The sequence below is a fragment of the Orcinus orca genome, chromosome 4 (genome assembly GCF_937001465.1).
Source record: "Orcinus orca chromosome 4, mOrcOrc1.1, whole genome shotgun sequence".
Taxonomy (NCBI): Eukaryota; Metazoa; Chordata; class Mammalia; order Artiodactyla; family Delphinidae; genus Orcinus; species Orcinus orca.
Window position 1 is genome coordinate 153525836 of NC_064562.1, and position 23373 is coordinate 153549208.

General features: G+C 43.4%; 1 protein-coding gene across 1 annotated transcript in view; it reads left to right on the forward strand.

The window, feature by feature from the left end:
* Positions 1–322: 322 nt before the first annotated feature.
* Positions 323–23373, forward strand: part of POLN (DNA polymerase nu) — a 157914-nt gene continuing 134863 nt past the window's right edge. The window contains exons 1-4 of the mRNA XM_004265219.3: positions 323–461; positions 12673–12752; positions 14700–15203; positions 22361–22557. Of these exons, the coding sequence (XP_004265267.2) occupies positions 323–461; positions 12673–12752; positions 14700–15203; positions 22361–22557 (920 nt within the window). The remainder of the gene's footprint in view (positions 462–12672; positions 12753–14699; positions 15204–22360; positions 22558–23373) is intronic.

A 23373-nucleotide genomic window follows, 5' to 3' on the forward strand; every position in this document is an offset into this window, starting at 1 on the left:
ATGTTTGAAGATTATAATAGCCGTTTGTTTCAAACCTCAGGAAGTAGGAAATATTTGAGTAGATTGCTTGCTTCAAGATTGGAGATACATTCTTTACTTTGTTGTCTATTTACCATAATACCCAGTTGAGCCTCTAAATGTTTCACTTTCTTCTTACTATCTTATCTGTATTATGGAGACAATTAATACCTATTTCCTGTAGTGGTGAATATAGTAATTTTTATGAATGTCTCTATGTAAAAATTTTTACATGACTTGTTTCTTATTTTGAAGTCTCAAAATTAATATATGGGTATTATGTTTATCTTACGTTTAGGATTTTATGAAAATGGAAGGTTACGAGGCATTTGTAGGCTTTGACCTCTGTAAGATACCACTCTCCAGTGTTGCTCAGAAGATTATGTCTGCTATGCATTCAGGTGATTTAGTGGAGTCTAAGAATTGGACAGAGAGTGAAAAGAGTGAGTAATTTTTATGAACCTTCATATTTTTTGTTACCTGAGTCTTAATTATTCTTAAGACTAAGTTTTGAAAATCATTGACCTTAAAAATGAAAGAGTTATTTTACCAGCAAAAGTGGGTTTACTTGAGAATAGCAGAGAATTGCAATTTGGGACAAGCATGCTATACAAAGGCCAAAGGCAAGTCTGACAAAGGAGAGGAACATTATTTTATAGAGAAAAAGGTGGATGTTGGCAGGGGTTGTTTTGAATCAAAGTCTATTGGAGAAAAGTGAGAGTTCAAAGTGCTGGTGGTTTCCGGCTGAGTTGCTGGGGAAGTGGATTTCTTGTAGGAGATGCCCTGTACATCTTTTCCTGTGGGGACCTGTAATTGATGATTCTTTCCTGTTGATTCTTCCTCCTGCTGACTTTGCGTGGTACTGCATGAGAGCTCCCCCTTCTGGTCTGCCAACTCCACTTTAGTGAGCCTTCTTATTAATTTTCACAAAACGAAATGTAGCAGAGTTTTTCTATAGAACTTTTTATTGTGTAGGGAAGTTCCTGCCTACAAACAGTCCAGCTTCCCCTTGTTTTACTCTCATTCAGTGATGACTGAGCTTCTGCTCACTAAATTTTATATTCTCTTAGCCCTTACTGCTTTGAAAATGTGACACTCTCTTCGTTGTTTCAGGCATTTCTGCCAAACATTCCCTTAGAATCTGGATCAGCTGTTTAAGTAACTTCAAAAGAGATGGGCTCTTTCATAGTGTCCATTTCTAAACCCTTAGCTCTCAGGTCATTGAACCTGTATTTGCTTATTTGTGGTAGACAAGAGAAGTGTTCTTGACAGTATGTGTATTATACCGCCGTAGAAATGTATAAACTGTTACGTGACAGATCAGTGGATCTGTGTACATATGTTTATGACATATGATATAATAGTAAAAGCAGTGACATAATGCTCACAAGTGTGACTGAAATGGTTGGAATACCAGGTGTGTTTTTTGTTGTTGTTGTTGTTGTTGTTTTTTTTTTACTAGCAAAGCAGTTTTTATTTTAAATTGTAAGTCTGGACCGATAATTTGTTTTTCTCTTCTACAGAGTAGGTTATAAGTGAGTGAGATACAATTAATTATATTGAGATGAAATAATTGAGAAGTATTAACACATAGTGCAAAAGCTGTTATAAATGCAGTTTGTCGATTAAGATACAGTAACGCTTAACGTTTCAGTCTATTCATATTCAGACATCTGTTGCCCTTGTTATGGAAGTCAATAATGAAGAGTAAGAATTTTGGGGTATGGACTACATACCTAGCAATTGATAGTGTTTTAGGGGGAATGTTGGTGCTGGGGGAAGTAGTAAAGAAAGTTAACATCAAACAACAAAGAGCCGGGACTTCCCTAGTGGCACAGTGGTGAAGAATCCGCCTGCCAATACGGGGGACATGGGTTCGATCCCTGGTCTGGGAAGATCCCACATGCCGCAGAGCAACTAAGCCCATGTTCCACAACTGCTGAGCACACATGCCACAACTGCTGAAGCACACGTGCCTAGAGCTTGTGCTTTGCAACAAGAGAAGCCACTGCAATGAGAAGCCCGCGCACCGCAACGAAGAGTAGCCCCTGCTCGCCACAACTAGAGAAAGCCCGCGTGCAGCAACGAAGACCCAACACAGCCAAAAATAAGTAAATAAATTAATTAATTAAAAAAAAATCAAAGAGCCTTCTCCTTTATTCTGTATACTTGCTTTCCAAAATAAAAGAGCAGTGTGCACTTGACAGAGTTCAAAATATACTTACCTTCAAAAACTGAGAAAATAGGGGCTTCCCTGGTGGCGCAGTGGTTGAGAGTCCGCCTGCCAATGCAGGGTACACGGGGTCATGCCCCGGTCCGGGAAGATCCCACATGCCGCGGAGCGGCTAGGCCCGTGAGCCATGGCCGCTGAGCCTGCGCGTCCGGAGCCTGTGCTCCGCAACGGGAGAGGCCACAACAGTGAGAGGCCCGCGTACCGCAAAAAAAAAAACAAAAAAAAAAACTGATAAAATAATAAAATGCCTCTTGAAGCAGTAATGTGAGTCTCTGTTGAGAAAAATTAATGGCAGTCAGCCCCTGTCATGAGCTGTCTTGTCATGCTCTTAAAATACCCTGTTAAAATCCTAGTTTTCGTAAATTTATTGAGAAGATAAGGTATTTTCTGTCAAGTGTTCTTGGATTTGGAAAAAGAGTGGAATTTTCACAAAGATTATATTTGTTCCTGTGTCACACTCTTATTGTGAACTTAGTTAAAACAACACACATTTGTTACCTCATAGTTGCTGTGGGTCAGGAGCCTGGGCACAGCTTAGCTGGGTCCTCTGCAGGGCTGCAGTGCAGGTGCCAGTCAGGGCTGGGGTCTCATCTGCGGCTCGAAATGGGAAGCATTTGCTTGTAAGCTCACACGGTTGTGGGCAGAGTTCAGCCCCTTGTAGGCTCTTGGACTGAGGGTCTCAGTTCTTGGTGATGGTTGGCTAGAAGCCACCCTCAGTTCGTTTCCACGTGATTCTCTCCATAAGCAGCTTTACGTTATTGCAGCTTTTTCAAAGCCGGCAAGAGAGTGTCCCTGGCAAGACTGACGTTACATTCCTATGTAAGGTAATCACATTCTGTCACCGTTGCTCTATACTTTTGGTTAGAAGTAAGTCCCACCCACACTCAAGGGGTTACACAAGGGCATGAATACTAGAAGGCAGGGGACGTGGGACCACCTTAGAGTCTGTCTGCCACACGGTCCCACCAGTTTTATTCTTATTTCATGTAAATCTGAGTTAAAGTTGGATTGCTCGTGGGTTGTTGGTGAATGAATGATGCTGAACCTGAATTGATTCCCGGACTCTTGTCACATGCTGAGCTGTTATGTCAAATCCTTCTCTCTTATAAATAAAATCGTAAATCAGCATTTCATTTCTAAAAGCCCGTTTCATACCAGATAAATAGCGAAATTGAACTCAGAAATCAATGGAAATAAACGACAAATATTTGCTTTTACAAAAATGTATTAACTAAAACCAAACAATGTTATAGGTCATTTTGGGATATAATTTTCTGATCTGCTAGACTGACTGAGGTATACACACCCAGTAAGAATTGAACAGTGTGTATCTTCTTGAAGCAAGATTGGTCTTTAAAAACCCTTTGCTGTGAAAAAAAGATGCAAAAACTTAAAATACAGCTTAATGAATTAATATAAAGAGGACATCATGTAACTACCTCATGCATTGCCAATATCTCAAAATTTCCTTCTTTTCCTGCTCAAAGGTAACCGTTATGCTGACTTTTATGGCAGCCACTTCCCACTTCCTAATCATATGAGGGAGTTTTACATTGCTCCAAAGACCTTTCTGGCAGAGATTACTTGTCCGCCACACCGGAGTCCATCCATCCTCCTCGGAGGCATGCCAGCAGGTGACGTGGCTGAGTGTCCCTGCAGCCGGGTGTGGCCAAGTGGCAGGTTCCTGTCAGCAGGGTGTGCTGTTGCCAGGGCAGTCCTGAAGACACCTGACTTGCTTCCCAGCTGGCCTTTTTCCTTCCATCCAGTTGGAATCTGGAACGACGCCTTTCCAACCTGCAAATGATAACAGTGTCCTAGAGGACTGTGGACCAACGTGCTGGAGGGACCCCGGGTCCAGAGTGACTTCATGAAACAGCTGCTCCACCAGCTGAGACCACTCACCTCAGAACAAGAGAGAAATAAACTTCTGTGGTTTAAACCATTGTATGGGTGGGTCTTTTGTGACTGTGGCTTAGCTTTTTACCTTAACTCTTACACCTTTAAACTAGATTCAGAATTGGGTTCGTCTGACTTGAATTTACATTGCCGTTTTTTTTTTTTTTTTTTTTGCGGTACGCGGACCTCTCACTGTTGTGGCCTCTCCCGTTGCGGAGCACAGGCCCCGGACGTGCAGGCTCAGCGGTGATGGCTCACGGGCCCAGCTGCTCCGCGGCATGTGGGATCTTCCCGGACCGGGGCACGAACCCGTGTCCCCTGCATCGGCAGGCGGACTCTCAACCACTGTGCCACCGGGGAAGCCCTACATTGTCATTTTAGTGTTTAGTAATGCCACTGAAAGTCTTTGGGAAATACTAGGGGAGGAAGATTTTTCAGGGTGATTTCAAGGTTGTCAGCTGGCCTGGTGCTATGTATAACATGCATTTGATTAAGCACATGTTTATTAGACTACATCTCTGTATTTTCTCTAAGTACCTATAGAAATCAAATAACGTTTTCTAGTACACATTTATCCAAAATTGTTTTTAACTTAATAGAGCTTAGGGGTGAATATGGGTTTTTTCTAGTAAGATAAGAATAGTTTTATAGACATTACATATTTTTCTTTAAAGGGCCATTTTATTTAATTAATTTATTTAGTTTTTGGCTGCGTTGGGTCTTTGTTGCCGCACGTAGACTTTCTCTAGTTGTGGCGAGCAGGGGCTTCTCTTGTTGTGGAGCATGGGCTCTAGGCACATGGGCTTCAGTAGTTGTGGCATGTGGGCTCAGTAGTTGTGGCCCGTGGGCTCTAGAGCGCAGGCTCAGTAGTTGTGGCGCACGGGCTTAGTTGCTCCACAGCATGTGGGATCTTCCCAGACCAGGGCTCAAACCCGTGTCCCCTGCATTGGCAGGCAGATTCTTAACCACTGCGCCACCAGGGAAGCCCAGGCATTACAAATTAATACAGGTGTAAGGCTCCTCAAGGTAAATACTTGTCAAAATCCAATTCATTAATGTGAAGTGTGTCTTTAGTCCCACCATGTAGTGGAAATCTTTGCAATTTCAAGGACGGATAACATAAAGCTAAATGACAAAGTAGATTTATTTTTATTATATTCATTCTGGTCAAGAATAATGTGGATAAACGTTTTTATTTCTATCAAATAAACATAAAATCCTTATGTCCAGTCACTTAGCAAACCCTGCCAGGTGTTAGATTCCAATTCCCACTGCTCTAATTCAAGCCTTCGTTCCTTCTCACTTGAAAATTTGCAGAAGTTTCCTAATTGCCGTTTGCCGTCAATTTATTGCCACTTTGCTCCTGCCTTTGCACTGTTGCTGGGATTAGCTCAGCTCTTGTCCTTGCTCTCTGCAGAATTTATCTGTAGAAACATCCCCATGTGTTCCTACAGTGCAGCCTGGCCCTTGCCTGCCCTTTAAGTCTTAATGTCCCATCAATTTCCTTCTCTTTATGCCCCATTCAGATTTTTTTTTAATTAATTAATTTAACAGCAGGTCCTTTTTGGTTATCTATTTTAAATACAGCAGTGTGTACATGTCAATCCCAAACTCCCAATCTATTTTTCCCCCCACCACCCTTCCCCCCTGGTACCCAAGGCAATCTACAGACTCAGTGCAATCCCTGTCAAATTACCAATGGCATTTTTCACAGAACTAGATAAAAAAAATCTTAACATTTGTATGGAGACACAAAAGACCCTGAATAGCCAAAGCAATCTTGAGAAAGAAAAACTCAGCTGGAGGAATCAGGCTCCCTGACTTCAGACTATGCTACAGAGCTACAATCATCAAAACAGTATGGTACTGGCATATAGATGAAAGGAACAGGATAGAAGGCCCAGAAATAAACCCACGCGCCTGTGGTCAATTAATCTACGACAGAGGAGGCAAGACTATACAATGGAGGAAAGATAGTCTCTTCAGTAGATGGTGCTGGGAAAACTGGACAGCTACATGTAAAAGGATGGAACTAGAATATTCTTTAACACCATACACAAAAATAAACTCAAAGTGGAATAAAGACCTAAATGTAAGACTAGATACTATAAAACTTAGAGGAAAACATAGGCAGGGCACTCTTTGACATAAACTACGGCAATATCTTTTCTGATCCTTCTCCCAGAGTAATGGAAATAAAAACAAAAATAAACAAATGGGACCTAATTAAACTCAGGAGCTTTTGCACAGCAAAGGAAGCCACAAACAAAACAAAAAGACAACCCACAGAATGGGAGAAAATGTTTGCAAATGATGCGACCGATAAGGGATTAGTTCCCGTTCAGATTTGACTCTTAACTTCCAAACACGCGTCATTTCCTGACTTCATCCTCTGCTTACCTTTTCTTTCTCTCCTTCGTACATGACTCCGAGTGGTGAAATCATAGCATTTTACAAATTTCTGCTCAAATGATACTTCATTACCAGAATGCCTTATTGGAAGTAAACTGCATTTGATTCATTGGCAACTCAGTTTAGAGAATTTCCTGTGATGTAGTTTTGGGTTATTTGCATAATGCTTTAACTCTTGGTATGTTTTGAGCTTTTTGAAGGCAGGCAAAGGTGGTCTCATCTTTGATGCTGCCACAGGTGGGTTGATCTGTGAATTCAGCTCTTACCGATTTGTAAGAGCTTCATACAGACATGTAAAATATATAGGAAGGACTTTACTATTTCATTATTTATGTTGTATTTTCCTCAACATTTTGGGGGGTCTGTTTTTGTTTGTACTACTTCAGAAAAAGTTTTTTTTTTTTTTAAACAGAAAAATAAAGTCCATAATCCCACATTAAAAAAAAATTGGGGGTGGGGGACTTCTCTGGTGGCGCAGTGGTTAAGAATCCACCTGCCAATGCAGGGGACATGGGTTCAAACCCTGGTCTGGGAAGATCCCATATGCCGCAGAGCAACTAAACCCGTGTGCTGCAACTACTGATCCTGCGCTCTAGAGCCCGCGAGCCACAACTACTGAGCCCGCGTGCCACAACTACTGAAGCCCGCATGCCTGGAGCCTGTGCTCCACAACAAGAGAAGCCACCACAGTGAGAAGCCCGTGCACTGCAACAAAGAGTAGCCCCCACTCGCTGCACTGCAACAAAGAGTAGCCCCCACTCTCTGCAACTAGAGAAAGCCCACATGCAGCAATGGAGATCCAAAGCAGCCAAAAATAAATAAATTTATTTTTTTAAAAATTTATTTATTTTTTTTACATTTATTTTTTTCACACACACAGTGAAAGGGTTTATATGTACATTGTTTTCTTAGTTCAGGCTTTTTCTTTGTTGAAACATCTCCCCTTATTGCTTCCCTGTGTTAACAACTTAGCGTATGCCTTTTATGTTTTTGTTTTCATGATAGTAATTATAGCTTGTGTGTGTGTAGCTATGTTGTGCCACCCAGACCTCCGCCTCCTTGGATGAGATTGGCTGAGGGCTTTGTTGCAACTGTATCACATTTGAGCTTCCACTCCCTCAGTCCTTCTGCTCCCCAAGAGCATCCCCAAGTAAACGTTTGCAGGAAAAGCTCAGTCTGGTCCCCAGGGAACTTGATCTATGCAGTGGGTGCCAGTAGTGGTCTGAGAAAGCAGACATGGCATTTTGGAATTTGGTCACCCTTAGGTGGGCTGGCACTGATGACTTCATCACAAGTTGTAGGTGAAATACGGATGGCAGCGGTGCAGTTAAAACTTTTACTAGGGGTGGCTGGTCTGGCATACCAGTGCAAGCAGCTGTGCAAGCTGCTGGGCAGTGCTATGTATTTGAAAAGAATAGGACAATGGAAGAGAATGGCATTGGTGGCTGTGGCTGGGTCCTTTGGAAAAAGACAAAGGCCAAGCGTGGTTAATTAGCAATTAAAGGGTAAATGTGATAGCCAGAGGGCTCACCTGCTAGCCTGTGAAGAGACCACCTGCAGTCACAGCCCCCCCCACCCCCACCCCGCCCCAGCCTAGTATGGCTGGTAGAGCTCCAGAGGAGGTTGGATGCTCAGCCCTGGCGGGTGTTCTACCTCAAGGTCAGGGCCTTGACCAGGAAGAGGGACCTGACCCTGAGATGCAGGATGGGGACGTCTCGATTGGTGCATTCAAGTTTGAATCCCAGGTACCTCTGGGACCTGCAGAAGTAGCTACTCCTCTCTGTTAAAGGCCAGCCCCCTTCTCTCTCTACCCGCCAGTTCCCCAGCTTAAAGACAGTGCAAGAGGGTTCTATCTTGAGAAATAACACATCCTCCCTCAGGAAATGCCACCTCCTCTTTTGGCCATTAAGTCACTACATAACCTGGCCAAGAGGTACCAGGGCCTGTTAAGGGAGTGGATGAGACGGGCTGGTCAGGGAACAGAAACCCTATAGTCATTGGAACAGGGAAAGTTTAAAGCATTATTAACTAGTAATGGGATTAGCTGACAAGAAGTAAAGAAAACAGGATTACGATAATAGCAGGGAGCATCTACCTGCGGCAGTGTTGAAGGAAGGAACAAAACTGGAATGACCTGGCCAGGTGACGTCCACCAGCCTCTGTCATCTATTGTCCCTGTATGGGCAACTTGGGCTCTTTACTGGAGTGATCATGGGGCTGGGGCAGAGGCTATGCATGTGCCCAACAGCATGGCGCTCCCACTCCCCAGGGCCGATCTCGCCGTTGCCTCTGTTGAATTTCCAATGACACACTGAACTCTGGGTCCCCAATAGTACTGAACTTTGAGAACAGTCACTTGGGGGCTAGTTGGCAATACTGGACCCCTTGTGCCCCCAAAGGTGCCGTTATTCGTCTTGACTCGAATCCACACGTATTCCAGGCACGGGTTTGCCTTTCCCATACGCAGGGCCTCAGTGAGCTCCGTAATACAAGGCTCACAGAGCCTTTGACCCACTGACACAGAATCCTGCATAGCATTGCCCTGGATATAGGGACCCACTTTACAGCAAAGGAGCTGCAGTGGGCACATGATCGTGGGACCCACAGGTTCCGTCACAGCCACACACCCAGAAATGCCAGCCCAACAGAGTGGTAGAGTGGTGGGTAGCAGGCTGAGCTCAGGTGACCTCCAGGCTGCAGTATACACTGTACATCAGTGACCATTGCAGGATGCAGTGTCCCCAGTATAGATAATTAAGGGCTCTGGTAGCCAAAAGGTGGCAGTGGGAGTGGCCCTGCTTACCATCACTCCCAATGCCCCTCCCAATAAATTTGTGTTTCTCTCTCCAGATACCTCTGGGTTCTGCAGGTTTAGTCTTGACTCCCCAGGGGAAACCCACCAGGGACAAAGGAAGAGTACTGTTCGATTTCAAGCTATAGCTGCTGCACAGTCGTTCAAGTTCTGTACTCCAGTAGACTGGCAAGCAAGTGAGGTACTCTCCATCCTGCTAGGGGTGACCTCCTGTTCACCAGAGGTCAGGGCTGCCGTTACATAATGGGGCAGGAAAGCATCTACGTGGCACCCAAGTGATGTGATTGGCCACCTCTTGGTCCTCTGACCAAATTTGCTGGTAAATGCAGTGGCCGTGGCCTGAGAAGGGTATGGTGACCAGGGACTTACACCCCTCAGGGATGAGGGTTTGGGTCACGATCAGGCAAGCTACCTAGACCAGCAGAGGTGCCAAGCCAGGGTGAGGGGAACCTCAGAATGGGTAGGAGAGGGAGGTGAATAGCATTTGCAGCTTTGAGACCAGCTGCAGGACAAGGACAGGCAGTTCACCCCATTAACCTTCCTTTTAAGTTCCCTCAGGAAGAGGCCCAGCAGAGTCCCGAAGGAGCTGCTCCCAGAACATATCTGAGCTGCGCAGTGTAGTGAACCGTAGGCAGGACTGTAGTGAACACTGTGGATGCCCCGAGCCCCCCATTCATCACCCCAGCTGCTGCTCACCACACAGCCCCTCCCGATGGTTGCCTCAGCTGCAAAGAGCTTCTTTGCCCAAGGGCACACCATTTTCCCAGGAGCAACCAGGTAATGACTGGTGGGTGCTGGGGAATAAAGGCTCAGCTCCCTTGACCCTGTGGGGGACAACTATACAGGACCATGCCAGGTCCAGAGCAGGCCTTTGTAGCGGCCGCATCTTGGACCAGTCCTCCCTCCTTCACTCCCCTACAGACGTTGATCCTGAGAGCGCTACCCCAAAACCTTTCTGAATGCAAGCCTTCATCTCAGGGTCAGCCTCCCAGGGACCAGACTTGTGGCAGTGTATGGGTATAACATACTCATGTACATAAATGGGGAGATTTGGTCATTGTTTTAAAAAATGGGATCATATTTTCACAGATCTCTGCATCTTCAAGTCAACTAATACAGCTCATTCTTTTCAATGGCTCTGTGCTTCATGGTGTGGATGTTACATAATTTATTCATCGACTGTCCTCATGATTGTTTTCAGTCCTTTGCCGTAAAGCAATACTGTCATAAATGTTTTGCTTTAAACCTATTTACTGTTGCACATATTTCTGTGAAACAGATAGCCAGGAGTGAGGTGGTTTGGTTAGATGATTTATATGTCTTTGTTTTTATTGAGGTTACAACACACACACACAGAGCACAACTATCCTAAGATTATAGTTCAAAATTTCACAAACTGAACACCCGTATAACCTTCACCCAGATCAAGAAACAGAACATTGGTAGCATCTCAGAGGCCCATCTTTCCTCCCTTTGGGTTCGTTCTTTTCTTCCCAACTCCTGAGAGTGATGTGCGTATTTTTAATTTTAATAAGTGTTGACACTGTGCTTTCCAAAAAGATCCTAACCATTCACATTTTTACCAGCAGTGAGTGAGACTACCTCTTCTCCTTCATCTCCAGTTATGTTTAATTTGTGTTTCCCTGACTACTAGTGAGTTTGAGTATTACATAATGTTTGTTTGCTTTTTGGATTTGCTATTTTGTGTGTTGCCTCTCCCTGTCTTTTGCTCACTTTTCCATTGAATTGTTTCTTTTTTGGTCAGTGTAACTTGTATAATAAAAATATTAACCCTTTGTCTTTTTTGTCCCAGTTTTCCCAATGTATTATTTTCTTTCAGAAGTGGTGCTGGTTGTACTATCCCTATTCATTAATCTATCCTTCTCTACTGCATTAAAATACCATCTTCGTTGTATATTAAATTCTCATAAGTCCTGGGGTCAGTTTCTGGATTGTCTACTCTGTTTTAGAGATCTTTTTGTCTATTCCTATTCAAATACCTTGTGGATTTGGTTACAGTGCCTTTATAGTATGTTCTGATAATATGGCAAAGCAAGTCTTCTTTTATTTTTTTAAAAAAACTTACCTTTCTGGGTCCTGCCTGGTGGTCCAGTGGCTAAGACTCCACATTCCCAATGCAGGGGTCACAGGTTCGATCCCTGGTCAGGGAACTAAGATGCCGCATGCTGCACGGTGCAGCCAAAAAAAACCCTTACCTTTCTTCTCTATTTTCAGACATTTAATATTTCATATGTACTTTGAAATTATTATTTTTTTCAATTAAAAGAACCCTGTAGGGTCTCTGATGAGAATTACATTAATTTATATATATATATATATATATATATATATATATATATTTGGCTGTGCCGGGTCTTAGTTGTGGCACGTGGGATGTTCATTGCTGCGTGCAGGATCTTTTAGTTGTGGTATGCGGGGTCTTTAGTTGAGACACGTGAACTCTTAGTTGCGGCATGTGGGATTTAGTTCCCTGACCAGGGATCGAACCCAGGCCCCCTGCATTGGGAGCGTGGAGTCTTAGCCACTGGACCACCAGGCAAGTCCCTGCATTAAATTTATATTTAGGAGAATTAAATATTTTGTTCATATCTCAGTGCTATGTATTTGCATTTGTATAGATCATGCTTTATGCCATTTTATAAGATTTTAAGTTTCCATCATTGAGTGCCTTGTGCTTTTCTTGTTAAATTAATCCTGAGTATAACTTTCCTCTATCGTAAGTGAAAGATTTCCCCCATTTGCATTTCATCATTGTTATTGTTGCTATAGAGAGAACGTACATCCCAGAGGTTATGAGCCGAAACTTTAGTCATGTTGCCTGGGGTTGAACCCAGGTTCCATCACTTCCTGTCCAGCCCAAACTTATTAAAATTAAAACAAAATCTAAATGAGAAGTTTGTATTAATGATATTTTACTGAAGTTGTAATTGTTCCATTACAATATTATTCAGTCTAAGAATTTCTTCACCTTTAATACTTACAAGCTTTCTGTAAAATGGTGAACTTGGGTTTTCAGAATCAAGTATTCAAATGCAAATACCAGGTACTACTTTTTAATAAACACTGCATGATTACATAGATCTGTCTCCAGTTAATTTGAAGATACTTTGCATAAATGTTTACTACAATGGTAGTATGCATTTTGGTTGTAAATTTTACTACATTGTTTTAATTAAGTAAATAATGAGTAAATGATTATAGAGGCTATTTTCAATGTTTAGCTAATTATATGATTTTAATTTCTTTATTCCCTCATGCTTCCTTTCTGTGTCTTTTAAAGCTGCAGAAGTGGTGGACAAATCCAGTGTTAGGTATTCAGTACTACCTGAAGATGGGAAGAATCAGTCACTGGAAAAAAAGGTGAAACCTTGCAAGTATGACTAATTCTAAACAGATAACTTTCATTCATTCAATAAATACTTATCAAGTGTCTACTATATGCTAGGCACTGTGGATGCAACGGTTAAAAAAACGAAAGGAGTTCTTCTCCAGGAGCTGATAGTTTAATTTGTATGAGGGGACTAGGAAGACAGAGAAGCACAATATTTCTCTATGACGCGGTGAATTAGTGTCACTATGGGAGACAGGGCCAAGTGCTTTGGGAACGATAGGGGAGATGGCTAACCCAGTTTTTGTGCTGTTTCGTTCCGCTCTTTCTGGGAGGTGGGGAGAGGAATCTGGGACGTTTGTCTGAAGTATGAACACTCTGACTTGACGTCTAAAAGATGACTAAGAAATGGTCAGTCTAAAGAGCCTCACCTTTAGAGAGTGGGGGAAGGACTTTGGGAAAAGTTTTTAGGTTAGGGGAAGAGAGCTTAGAACTTTGGGGTAGTGGAAATAAAGAGAAGTTCAGAAAGAAAGGGGTATAAAATTTGCAATGGGTGAGTTACGTGGTTTGGGCTTGGGAGAGAGATGAGAAGAGGTCATGTTATTACCCAAGACCTTCTATAGGAAGCAGTGGTGGAGGTGGCGTAATAGTTAAGGGAGTGGGCTCTGGAGCAAACTACCTGTGTCCAAATCCAAATCTAACTTAGTCTAATGTAAGCTCCCTTAGTAAATCCCTGGATTGATGGGGTGGTTATTTGCCCCTAAAGTGGAAGGAGCGGCATCTTTGACAGAAAAGGGACTGTGCAGCCCTTTGAAAGTGAATGGAAATTCTCTATCCCAAAGGTGTTCAAACTGTGCTCCTTCGATCCCTAAGGCAGAGGTCTTCAAATCGTCTTGCTCCCTTTCTCACAAAAGCCTTTTGAAAAGCCATGTATCTCCTGACATATTTTTAAGTTGACGTTTAAAATATTTATCACAAGTTTAAAAAGTTTCATAGGACATGATTTCTGGTGGATTAATAATATTGACATTTAAAAAACTTATATCACAGTTTAAAATATGTCCACTAATATCTAAATACTATACTCTGATAACTTGATATCTACAATCATTCCTTTAAAAAATACATGAGCAGGATGTTCTTCAACAATCTGAATTTTTATATTTTCCTTTTCCTTCTTGACTCCTTTTCTTGTATACTTCTCCACAGAATTTTTATTTTGATATAATTTTATGTTTGGAAGTCTTTTCTTAAAAAGCATATAATATTTCTCTGCAATAAAAATGACTATAAGTTTAAATTTTCTGTGATCATGTGACTGTGTTAAAACATTTTCTTTCAAAATTATTTTTAAAGTATTATTGGTATATGTTTGTTCAGAATAGCATAAATATATCATAAAATCTGAAAAATAAACATAAAAAATAAAATTTTATTGTAAATGAATCCTACAATGAAACGGAGAGATGCTTTTTCCCCCTCAGTCTGTGAATTGATGAATGAATATTGCACATTGCTAGATCGAAACAGGAAGAGGATTGCTGCCGAGCTGTATTTTTAAAGAAATTTTAGTAGGTAGATTAACATATTATCGACTAGTTGTGGTGATTTAATTTTCTCTATAAATGGCCTTTGGTTGGAAGTTGTCAGTGATTCATCCTCACTCTTATGCACATGTGCAGCACAGTCCCCTCCACAGCATCTCCTGTTACACGCATGGTGCCAGCGCAGGGCTGTGGTGGGAGACTTTCTAAACTAACTCCTGCCTATTCCAGCCCAGGATGCAGATATGCACTCCTGCCTGGTTGAGAAAAAACACTGCTCTGGAAGACACTCCATAGTTCATTAGAAAGTTGGGTCATAGTTAATGTGAAGCTGTGTTCCCACTTTACCTTAGATGAGTTTTATCAGATTTTACTTTGGTTTAGACCTGTCTTATGAATCCATATTCTAGTGAAATATTTTCCATTTTTCTATAGACTCTTAATTCTCTTACGAGCCAGACATCAAGAGTTTCCATCAAGTTCTCGTCTCAGTCCTCCAGTATCAGACTCACAGATCAAGTGTCTACTGACCAAAACCAGAAGAATATCAGCTCATTGGCTTCTTCCCGGTGTTTAATTCCACAGTGTGACCAAGAGGCTTCAGTTCTACAGAAAATGGAACATAAGAGAAAACACGTACCAAAGGAAAGCATAAATAATGAAAACAATGAAGAAAGCATGAGTCTGAAAAGAAAACATATCACATGTAATAATTCATCAGAGAAAACAAGTAAACTTACGGCACTGGAAGAAGATGCTGATGAGGTTGAAACCTACCTAAATTCTAGGAACTCAAAAGCATTCACAAACAATTTTTGTGATATTAGGTATCTGGATGCTTTGGAGAAAAGCCAGCTGATTGAAATGCTCAAACAGGCAGTAGCTCTGGTGGTGACTCTGATATATAAGGATGGCTCAACTCAGCTGAGAGCAGACCAGGTTAGTAAACGGTGTTGGTTTTTGTTTGTTTGTTTTGTTGGCACCATGAAAGAAACCCATTTTCTTAGTGTCTGATTTTGATAGGAGAGCAAGAAGTAAGATTTTAAGCCTTCCCCTTTCCCCCAGGGGTGAGTGACTGACTCTGCATAGTTCTCATGAGGTTGTTAAGAAACTGCTGAATGGTTCCCATTTTCTATTCCACCAGCAAAGTGTGAGTTTCCAAATTCTCCACCTCCTTGTCAATACTTGTTGTCTTTTTTATTTTAGCCATTCTGCTGTGTGTGAAGTGGTATTTCACTGTGGTTTTAAATTGTATTTCCCTAATAACTGGTGACATTAAGCATCTCCTCATATGCTTACTGGCCATTTGTGTATCTTCTTTGGTGAAACGTCTTGAAATTCAAGTCTTTTGCTCATTTTTAAATTGGGTTATTTGTGTTTTATTTTGGATCTGTAAGGGTTCTTTATATATTTTAATACCAGTCTCGTCAGATATATGATTTGCAGTTCTCCAAATCTGTGGCTTGTTTTTATCAATTTCCTGATGGTGTCTTTTGAAGCACAGAATTTTTTAATTTGATGAACTCCAGTTTACCAAGTACTTTTTTATTGCTTCTGCTTTTGTTGTTAAATTTAAGAATGCTTTGGGACTTCCCTGGTGGTCCAGTGGCTAAGACTCCGCACTCCCAATGCAGAGGGCCCGGGTTTGATCCCTGGTCAGGGAACTAGATCCCACATACTGCAACTAAGAGTTCACATCCTGCAACTAAAGATCCTGCATGCCGCAACGAAGATCCCATGCGCCTCAAGGAAGATCCTGCATGCTGCAACTAAGACCTGGCACAGCCAAATAAATAAATAAATATTGCTTTTAAAAAAAGAATGCTTTGCCTATACCAGGTCATGAAGATTTACTGTATTTTCTTCTAAGAATTTATAGTCTGAGCTCTTACATTTAAACCTGTGACCCGGGACTTCCTTGGTGGTCCAGTGGTAAAGAATCTGCCGTACAATGCAGGGGACGTGGGTTCGATCCCTGGTCAGGGAACTAAGATTCCACTTGCTGCGGGGCAACTAAGCCCGCGCACCACAACTACTGAGCTCGTGTGCCTCAACTAGAGCCCATGCACTCAGGAGCCCGTGCGCCACAACTACAGAGCCCACGTGCCCTGGAGCCTGTGCGCCACAACTAGAGAAGAAAAAAAAAAACCCACACGCCACAACTAGAGAGAAGCTTGTGCACCACAACAAAAGATCCTGTATGCCTCAACGAAGATCCCGCGTGCTGCAACTAGACTAACTATGGCATACCCCACCTTCCGGGTTTCCATTTCTAGAAAACTGCTCCCATCAGTAAACCACTCAACCTCAGGGCTGTCAAGAGGCTCATCTAGAAGATCAGGCCTGCTGGAGTAAGTTTGCTCTCCGGTCTCTATACACTGATGCACTAAGTCTCCATTCTTGGCCGCTGGAAGCAGAGTTGCTGGGTTCAGGGTTTGGCACACCTTTAAGGGAATGTCGGGGGTTCCATTAGGAGGGCCTGATATCTTGTTAACCTTCCTCCAGTCAACTAGTGATGTCCTTTGACTTCTAGCACAGATTGTACCTGATGAGGGGTTAACACATCTGAGTGTTGTCCTAGGGTGAGCTTGAAAGCCTCATTAACCAATAGAGCCATGGCTGCTACTGCTCACAGGGAGTTTGGCCATCCCAGGGCCACCGAGTCCAGTTGTTTTGAAAAGTAAGCCACCAGTCTTTGATCTGGCCCCAGCTTTCAGGTCAGAAGTCTGAGCGCTATCCCTGACCTCTCATGGAGTATAGGGTGAAGGGTTTGTCTGACGTTGGAAGCCCCCATGCTGGTGTCCTACTCAACTCAGTCTTTAGAGTCTCAAAGGCCTACTGGTGGCCCCTATTCCCTTTCTTCCCCCTTCAGAGCCTCATATAGGGGTTTTGCTGTAAGGCCATAATTTGGAGTCCAGATACAATAGAACCCAGCCATCCTGAGAAAGCCTTGGAGTTGTCTCTTCGTGGTTGGAGATGGTAGTGCGCTAATTGCTGTCTTTCAATCCATGGCCAGGACTTGCGCTCCTGGGGTCAAAATAAATCCTAAATACTGAACACTGTTGTGAAATCTGAGCCTTTGTCAGAAAATTAGGACCTTAGCAGTATTCTGAGCTGAAACTTGCTTTGTCTCACTACTTATTAGCAGATCATCAATATATTGTAATAGAGTTCCATTTTTCAGGCTTAGTTCCCTCAATTCTTTTGCTAACGAGTTTCCAAACAAATGGGGACTATCCTGAAAACCCTGCGGAAGCACTGTCCAAGTGTATTGAGTAGCCTCCAGAGGGTCAGGGTCCCTCCGTTCAAAGGCAGAACAGGTATTGAGGGACTTCCCTGTGGTGCAGTGGTTAAGAATCCACCTTCCAATGCAGGAGACGTGGGTTCTATCCCTGGTCGGGGAACTAAGATTCCACATGCTGCGGGACAGCTAAGCCCACAGGCTCTAGAGCCTGTGCACTGCAGTGAAGATCCTGAACGCCACAACTAAGACCTGATGCGGCCAAATAAATAAATATTTTATATATATATATATATATATATATATATATATATATATATATATACACTTTCCTCCCTTTCCAGAAGAAATTTTTTTAAAAATGGTATTGAGATCCTGGATGTAGAGAAATACAGAAAAATGCATCTTTGAGGTCCAACACAGAAATACTGAGTGCTTCCTGGCACTTGGGCAAGGAGGGTGTGTGGGTTTGGCACCACTGGGTGAATAGGGATGACTGCCTAGCTCACTGCTTGTAAGTCTTGCACAAACTGATACTCCCCATCAGGCTTCTGAACAGGGAGGATCGGGGTGTTACAAGGGGATTGGCAGGGCCTAATGACTCTGTGTTTTAGGAATTTGGTGAGCAGCTGTTGGATCCCCCTCAGGGCCTCAGGCTTTAAAGGATAGTATCGCCAGGAGCTGGGGCCAGCTGGGGTTGTTGTTTGGCCATCCCACAGGAGGGTGCTCAGGACATTCCCTTTCCCGGTGCCCCTCCTTCCAGAAAAAGGCACACTGACTCCTGCCCAGGTGGTTCCTGGGCTGCTGGTCTGGTCTTCTCAGCTGTCTAGTGTCTCCTCAAGATGGCGGGTGGATCAGAGCAGCTAAGAGCTGTGTTTTCTTTGTTAATCTCCTATCCGTGTTGGCCTCCTTTGCCATGTCCTCGTTGTTATAGACCTTGAAGGCCTCCTCTACCAAGGTTGACAATGGGGTTTGGGGCCCAGCTTCAAGCTTTTGTAATTTCCTCCCGATATGAGGAGAGGACTGGGTGATAAAATGCATGGCCAATAGTGACCTCCCTTGTGCAGACTCAGGGTCTGTATTGGTGTACTTCCTGAATGCCTCTGTCACCCGACTCAGGAAGACTGCTGGGTTTTTATCTTTTTCCTGTGTAATCTCTTGGACCTTATCATAATTTACAGGCTTCACCATATGCCTTTTCATTCCTTCTGATAAACAAGTAATATAACGTCTCATCCTGGCTTGGCCTACATGATCCTCACAATCCCAGTTGGGGTCCTGTTGTGGGATTGCGTCACCAGTTCAATAAATCTGGTGCTGTGGGTTGGTGGCCACTAGGCTGTCTGTGTGTTCCCTGGCCTTTCTTAGTATACATTCCTTCTTGTCCAGGGGGCAACAGTGGTTCAGAATAACTGTAATTCTTGCCATGTCAGGGAAAACATTAACCCCAGCATGGTAAATTTGTCCCTAAACTTGTCAGGGTTCTATGAGAACCTGCCAACCCCCTCCTTACGGATTCCTAAGTCTCTCATCAAGAAGGAGACATGCACTCTAGTAATTCCCTATTCCCATCAGCTGCTTCCCAGAGGGGGTAAAGGCCCTGTGGTGTGAAAGTGGGGGCTAATTTTGAACCTGATCAGGGCCCCATTGGGGACAGCACTGGGGGCTCTGGTTTCAGGGCTCCTGGCTAAATGGGGTAAGGTGGGGGTTGAGGGACTGAAGGTGATGTTGAAGGGGAAGAAGCCCAATGAGAAAGAGGCCCAATGTGCCAATGACTAGTTGGCGTTTGAAAGGGGATCTATGAGAAAGTCTGGCTCTAAATCTTCTGGGGACAAAACAGAAATAGAGGCCACACACACAACAGGAATCCCTCAAACCGGGGTCTTGATAAAGTTTCATAAAGGCCTGCACGTAAGGGACCTCCCCCCATTTTGGGGACTGCTTACAATATTTTGGTCCAGTTGTAAAATGGTGCTAAAGTTAAGGGATCCATTCTGTGGCCAGTTCTTCCGGTCACCCAAGGCATATTGGGGCTAGGCTGTGTTGCAAAAGAAGATGGCTTTTAAACCATCTAATTTAAACTGTCCCGAATTTTTAAGAGTTTTAATCTTTGGGGGCATTTCCCATGTTTACATATAAATCTGGCGGCTAACAAACTGAGATCCTGCAGCTGGATGGAGTCCTCAAGACCCGGCATAACAAAACCAAAGGGTGAGATGACAAAGGAGATCTCAGAACTCCCTTCCCCACAGTTGAGCACACAGGACAGAGAAATATTGGGGGGTTGTGTAAAGTTCACCTCAACAGGGGCCTCGGGGGCTGGGGGTTTAGATGTATGAAGTAAGGAAAAAGAAATAGGAGAAAGAGAGAAAGCCTGCTGTTTCAGCCTGCCCCTCTGCGTGTGTCTATTCAGGCAGTTCCAGTCTGCCGTGCTCTTCCACAAGGGCCAGTGGAGGGAGGCACTCTGTCCACCACCCACCAGGGTGATCAGACCCAGAAACCAGTGCTGGTGGGACTCTAACCCACACCTGGGACTTTAACCCAGGAAAAAGAAGTTGAGAAGTTTGTGACGACTGGGCTCCCAGCCACTGCACAGTATGAGGATTGAACCTCTGTCACTCTCAGAAATCTCCCCTCAAGGAAAGCCCACCGGACCAAGATCTGCACGGTATGAGGCAAGCCTCTCCCACCTCTGTCACCTGTCAGGGTGGGCCGGCGCCAGCCAGAGGGAGCATGGTCTCACCAACTAAGGAGTTAGGCTGTAGGTGCCCAACACTCACTTCTCAGAAGGATGCGACAGAGAAGTAGGAGAGGACAGAGCAAGGAGTTGTAGAGAGAGAGAAAGAGATCAGGAGAGGGAAAATGGACACAGGGAAAATGGAAGGGGAAAGCTGCCTGAATGAGGATGGTGACACCCCTGGGGCAACCGAAGGCAGACTTACCAATCCCTGCAGCACTGAAGCAAAGATTCAGGTGGCCACGTGTCAGCTGCAAGGAAGCTGCAATCAGCTATACCAGATGGGCCCAGATCCTCTCTCAGAGGGGCAAGGAAAAAAAGAAGGCCCCACAGGTCCCAGCAGAGTTGCCAAAAAGTGTTACCAACCTGGGCCCTTGGACTCTTTAATCAATAGAAATTGACAAGAGGCCAGATGAGAATTTCAGGCAAGGCTTTATTGGGGCTTGTGCTACAGCACAAGGGAGCAAGAACAAGAGACAGGTTCCCTTGCCTGCCCCCTGAGAGGACCTGCTTGGGTCCTTAAATGGGGTAAAAATGGGGGTGGGTCTGTGCGTTGGGGTCTGCCCACCCCCTTGGTGCCATGTGCAGAGATGATGCACCGTGCCCTGCTTTTGCTCCCAGCACCTCAGAAATGGCAGTTTGTTTGTGGCCTTTTTGTATCCTATTGCTTATTATTGTCCCAGCTTGCCCATGCATCCGTTATTTTTAGTCACTTGTAGTTTCTTTGTATCCTGTTGCTCACGGAGACGTTTGTCCAGGTGCAAGCACTCTGGTGGAGGATCCCAAGTCCCAGCCTGGCTCAGTTTTGCCATCTTAGCAGTATTGAATTTTCTGATCCATGAACACGGGGTGCCCTTTCATTTATTTAAAACTTCAATTTCTTTTAGCAATGTTTTGTAATTTTCAGTGTACTGTATAAATCTTGCTTTACCTTTCACTTTTTTTTTTTTTTTTTTTTTTTTTGCGGTACGCGGGCCTCTCACTGTTGTGGCCTCTCTCATTGTGGACCACAGGCTCCGGACGCGCAGGCTCAGCCGCCATGGCTCACGGGCCCAGCCGCTCCGTGGCATGTGGGATCTTCCCGGACTGGGGCACGAACCCGTGTCCCCTGCATCGGCAGGCGGACTCTCAACCACTGCTCCACCAGGGAAGTCCTACCTTTCACTTTTGAAAGGCATTTTTATGGGGTAAAGAATTATAAGTTGATAGTTTTTTTCTTTCAGTAGTTTAAAGATGTTATGCTGCTGTCTTCTAACTTGCTTTGTTCCCCATAAGAAATCTACTATCACCCTTATCTTTGTTTCTTTCTAGGCAATGTGTCCCATCCCCCCCCCCCAGCTTCTTTTAAGGTTTTCTCTTTATCACTGCTTTCAAGCAATTTGATTATGATGTAACTTGGTGTAATGTTTTTCATGTTTATTGTACTTGGAGTTTATTAATCTTCTTGGTTCTACAGCTCAGCTTGGGAGAATTGACATTATTATTTTGAGTTTTGTAGTCCTTAAACATGTATGTATGTCTGTTATGGAGGTCTTCTCTGATTTCTTTCATGAGTATTTTATAGTTTTCAGTATACAGATCCCATATATGTTGTATTGATTTCTATCTAAGTATTTAATTTGGTGGAATAGTTATTATAAATGGTAATTCTTTTTTAAAAAGTTAATTTGTACATGTTCATTGTTAGTGTATGGAAATATAATTGATTTTTGTATTTTGATCTTGTATCCTGCAACTTTGCTAAACTCACATATTAGTTCCAGGAGGTGTTTTGTTTTGTAGATTCCTCTGGGTTTTCTACACAAACATTTATGTTATCTGTATATAGGGACAGTATAGTTCTTCCTTTCTAATTTATATGCCTTTTATTTCTTTTTCCTGCTGTATTTCATTGGCTAAGACTTCCATTATGATGTTGAATAGGGAGGAGACCAGATTTGGACAGTGAGATCATGGGTTTGGCTTTTGACCTTGATTGTCATTAAAAGAGGTGTTCATTTACAAATTTTAATTTTAGGCCTTTTCTTTCTGCTTAATTAAAAAACTTGACAGATCTTTTTTGAATAAATGCATTGTTTATGTTTGATTTTGGAACTTTATTTTATTGTGTATTCACAGGCTCTGGTTTCCTCTGTTGAAGGCATTGTGATGTTACCAAGGAGCCATGCAGAGAAAGGCAGTGGTCCTCTGGCTGCCCCAGTCTCTGACAGTGTTCTGGAGGAAGGCTTCATGCCCAGTGATCAGTGTATCTACATAAAAACTGAGCCCTCTTCCATTTGGGACCAAGAACAAGAGGCACATCATCAATTTGCCAGGTAAGAAATCTTCACTAATTACCTTAAATCCTACTTATTCACCTGCTTTATCCTAATTTAGAGTTTCCCAAGCTCCAGTTTTAGTTATTTAAACTTTCAGAAGTTTTGTATGAGCACATGAAAATAAAATGGATCTAAATGACAGAAACCACTACAAACACCCTCTCTCCCTCAAAGAGCTTCTGGAATGGAGAGTCCATCCATGGGAGCCTGCTCCGGGATTTGAGTCAACATCACAATGAGAGGTTGGTGAGAAAAGCATCATCTTAAGACGTGAAAACCCACTGTTGCTGCTGGAGCCCTGGCTGATTTCCTCATTACACTTGTTCTCTCACTCACGGCCTTAGAAAATGAAGTTAACACTGCCTTCAAAGAGTAAATAGTCCTCAATACCACCAAGATATTACTAATTTCAAAGCTTCATTCTGTGAAAATAGAGAAGAAATGTCTCACTTATATTTGCCTTCCTAGAATCTTAGAATTTCAGAACAGGCAGGGATGCTTCTGCTGCCCCTTCTCAGTCCTGAAAAGTCTCGTCGTGGGTTGGAGCCTGTGCCCCTCGTCACTGTTTCTTTGCTCACGTTGTCAGCCTGACTCACTTCTGCTTTGGGTGGGGACATCCACTTCCTGTTTGCCCAGCCCTCTGCACTCAAGTCAGTTAGGTGCCTGGAAGGAGCTCCTTGAAGCCACTGCCCTGAAGAGGGTGAGAAGGTGGGGGCCTGGTCCTGGCCCTTCCTGCCTAATACATTCTCGCTGGGCTCTGGGTGGGTTTTAGGTAGTTGTTGTGTCGGTTCCAGCCTACAGATAGTGATGCTC